This window comes from Marmota marmota, unplaced genomic scaffold (assembly GCF_001458135.2).
Source record: "Marmota marmota marmota unplaced genomic scaffold, marMar, whole genome shotgun sequence".
In the NCBI taxonomy this organism is placed as follows: domain Eukaryota; kingdom Metazoa; phylum Chordata; class Mammalia; order Rodentia; family Sciuridae; genus Marmota; species Marmota marmota.
This window is the reverse complement of record NW_026005418.1, coordinates 1-2,011: the sequence shown is the minus strand read 5'-3', so window position 1 is coordinate 2,011 and position 2,011 is coordinate 1. Positions and strand designations below refer to the sequence as shown.

General features: G+C 66.9%; 1 protein-coding gene across 1 annotated transcript; it reads left to right on the top strand.

Annotated features, from left to right (window-relative positions):
- Positions 1–26: 26 nt before the first annotated feature.
- On the top strand, positions 27–1,993 carry LOC107135304 (neuromedin-K receptor-like). Its single transcript, XM_015477192.2, has 2 exons — positions 27–273; positions 1,765–1,993. Exons 1-2 carry the CDS (start codon positions 56–58, stop codon positions 1,835–1,837), a joined length of 291 nt encoding a protein of 96 aa, XP_015332678.1. The 5' UTR covers positions 27–55; the 3' UTR covers positions 1,838–1,993.
- The last annotated feature ends 18 nt before the right edge of the window (positions 1,994–2,011 follow it).

Sequence of the window (2,011 nt, the reverse complement as noted above, 5' to 3'; positions counted from 1 at the left end):
GCCTGTCCCCTGCCCTGCCTGGGGAAGGCTGAGGCCCCGCTCTCCCTCCCAGGCCATGGACCCGTCCTCCGTAGCTGTGGTCACCCTGGGCTCCTCAAAGGACATGCTGTTTGAAGGAGGCCCCCGGCCCTGGGTCCTGGAGCCTGCCAGGTTCTTCCGGAACCTCACCTCTGAGGACGGGGCAGCATCAGCCTGGCCCTCCTGGGCCCGCCCGCCTCCCGGAGTCACCAGCAGCACAGCATCCGCGCCACCTGCCGGGCCCTGGGCGAGCAGGTGAGTGGCCGCTGCTCAGGGCCTCCAGGTGGGGGACCTCGCAGAGCTGGGTGACCCTGGGGGCTCTGGTCCTGCTGTGCCCACGTCGCAGACGGGAAGTGAAGGCCAGGTGAGGGGACGACGGTGTACCCCGGGCAGGCTGAGTGGGGACCCAGGCCACCAGCTGTCCAGGAGCCAGCCCCGGTGGTCCCTCTCAGGGCCGCAGAATCCCCCACCTGGCCGGATGGGGGTCAGGGCAGAAAACGCGACGGCCCCAGAGTTGGGCCTCTCGTGAGTGAGGAGGCCGTAGACCAGGTGGGTCACCTGGGGCTCAGCACGCGGCACAGCCTGTGTTCCTGCCCCTGGGATCCCTGTTGGGGGGGACACCGGGGAGTGACTCCAGGGGCCCTCGCCCACTGAGCCCTGTCCCAGCCTTGTCTTGAATTTTATTTAGAGACAGGGTCTCACCGAGCTGCTCAGGGCCTCGCTGTTGCTGAGGCTGGCCTCCACCTTGTGATCCTCCTGCCTCAGCCTCCTGAATACCTGGGATGACAGGCGTGGGTCACGTGGGTGCCTGGCTCTTCGTATTTATTTATTTATTTTTTAATGTGAAAATCGAGAAATATCAGAAGACTGAGTGGACGTGTGGCCTGAGCCTCTGGGCTGGCCTGGCAGGTGGCGAGGTGCAGGTCCTCTGGTGCCTGGTACCCGCGCCCTCCAGCCAGGCGGAAGCTACGGGCTCTGTACCCCTTTAGCTTCCTGTGGGGTCCACTGCTCCGTTGCCAGGGTTCCCCAAAGAGAGCACAGAAAGTGAGCAGGAGGTCAGAGTGGACCCGGAGAGGCGGGGGGTGTCCCTTGCACATTTAATAGTACAGAGGGCACTGGTGGAGTCCAGAGTCCCACGGGCAGCTCCCAGGATGCCCAGGATTGAGCTGGTGTGACCAGATTAGCGCACGGAGAAGGGAGTCCCGGGGACCCGCCCCCTCCTTCATAGTGGCCCTGCGGGGCGCCTGGACCAGACCCCAGCCGTCTGCAGAGGGGTGTGGCATTGCGGTGGCCTGGGCGCCCATCCCGCAGGGCATATACACGGGCCAGATCTGGCCCCCGAGATCCCTCTCGGGCACTGAGTGGGCAGCCGGACCCTGCAGGCTGACCCTCTGCCCTCCTGTGTCCTGGGAAGCCCCTCTGACCCACCCCTAGAATGGGGCCTGTGAGCAGTGAGCGTGTCCCCTCCTTGCACATCGGGGATGTCTGCGTGTGCTGGGGCATCCTGGGGGCTCCTGGGTCCCGGAGGCCACAGTGCCCCGGTCTCCTCAGGTCCCCTACAGAGGCCCTGGGATCCACAGCGTCCACAGCGCCCTGCACTGAGAAGGTGCAGCCGTGCCCCCTGGGTCCCCGGCCCTTGGCAGCCGCCGGGCGTGGGTGTCCACATCACAGCCGTCCTGCAGAGCAGAGCACAGGAGGGGACACGCCCTGGGGGACGCACCCCGACTGCCGTCCCCTTACCCCCAGGTCATCGCCCTCTCCGTGGGGAACCAGCCCAGCCTCACCAACCCTTTCCCGGCCGTGGAGCCCGCCGTGGTGAAGGTCGTCTGCGCCCCGCCGTCCAGGATCAGCCTCACGCCTGTCCACGCCGGTCCCCCGCTGGACCCGTCCTGTCCACGGCTGCAGCACGACAAGCAGGTGGTGCGTGGGGGAGGGGCTGAGGGAGGAGGCAGGCCTGGAGAGGTGGCCGGGGACTAGCAGAGCACAGTCCAGG

What these genes read in the sequence shown, in the direction of transcription:
- LOC107135304 (XM_015477192.2), top strand. Translation starts at nt 56, where the DNA reads ATGGACCCGTCCTCCGTAGCTGTGGTCACCCTGGGCTCCTCAAAGGAC. An exon ending in GCCGGGCCCTGGGCGAGCAG is followed by an intron (nt 274 to 1,764) that starts GTGAGTGGCCGC and finishes CCTTACCCCCAG; the next exon opens with GTCATCGCCCTCTCCGTGGG.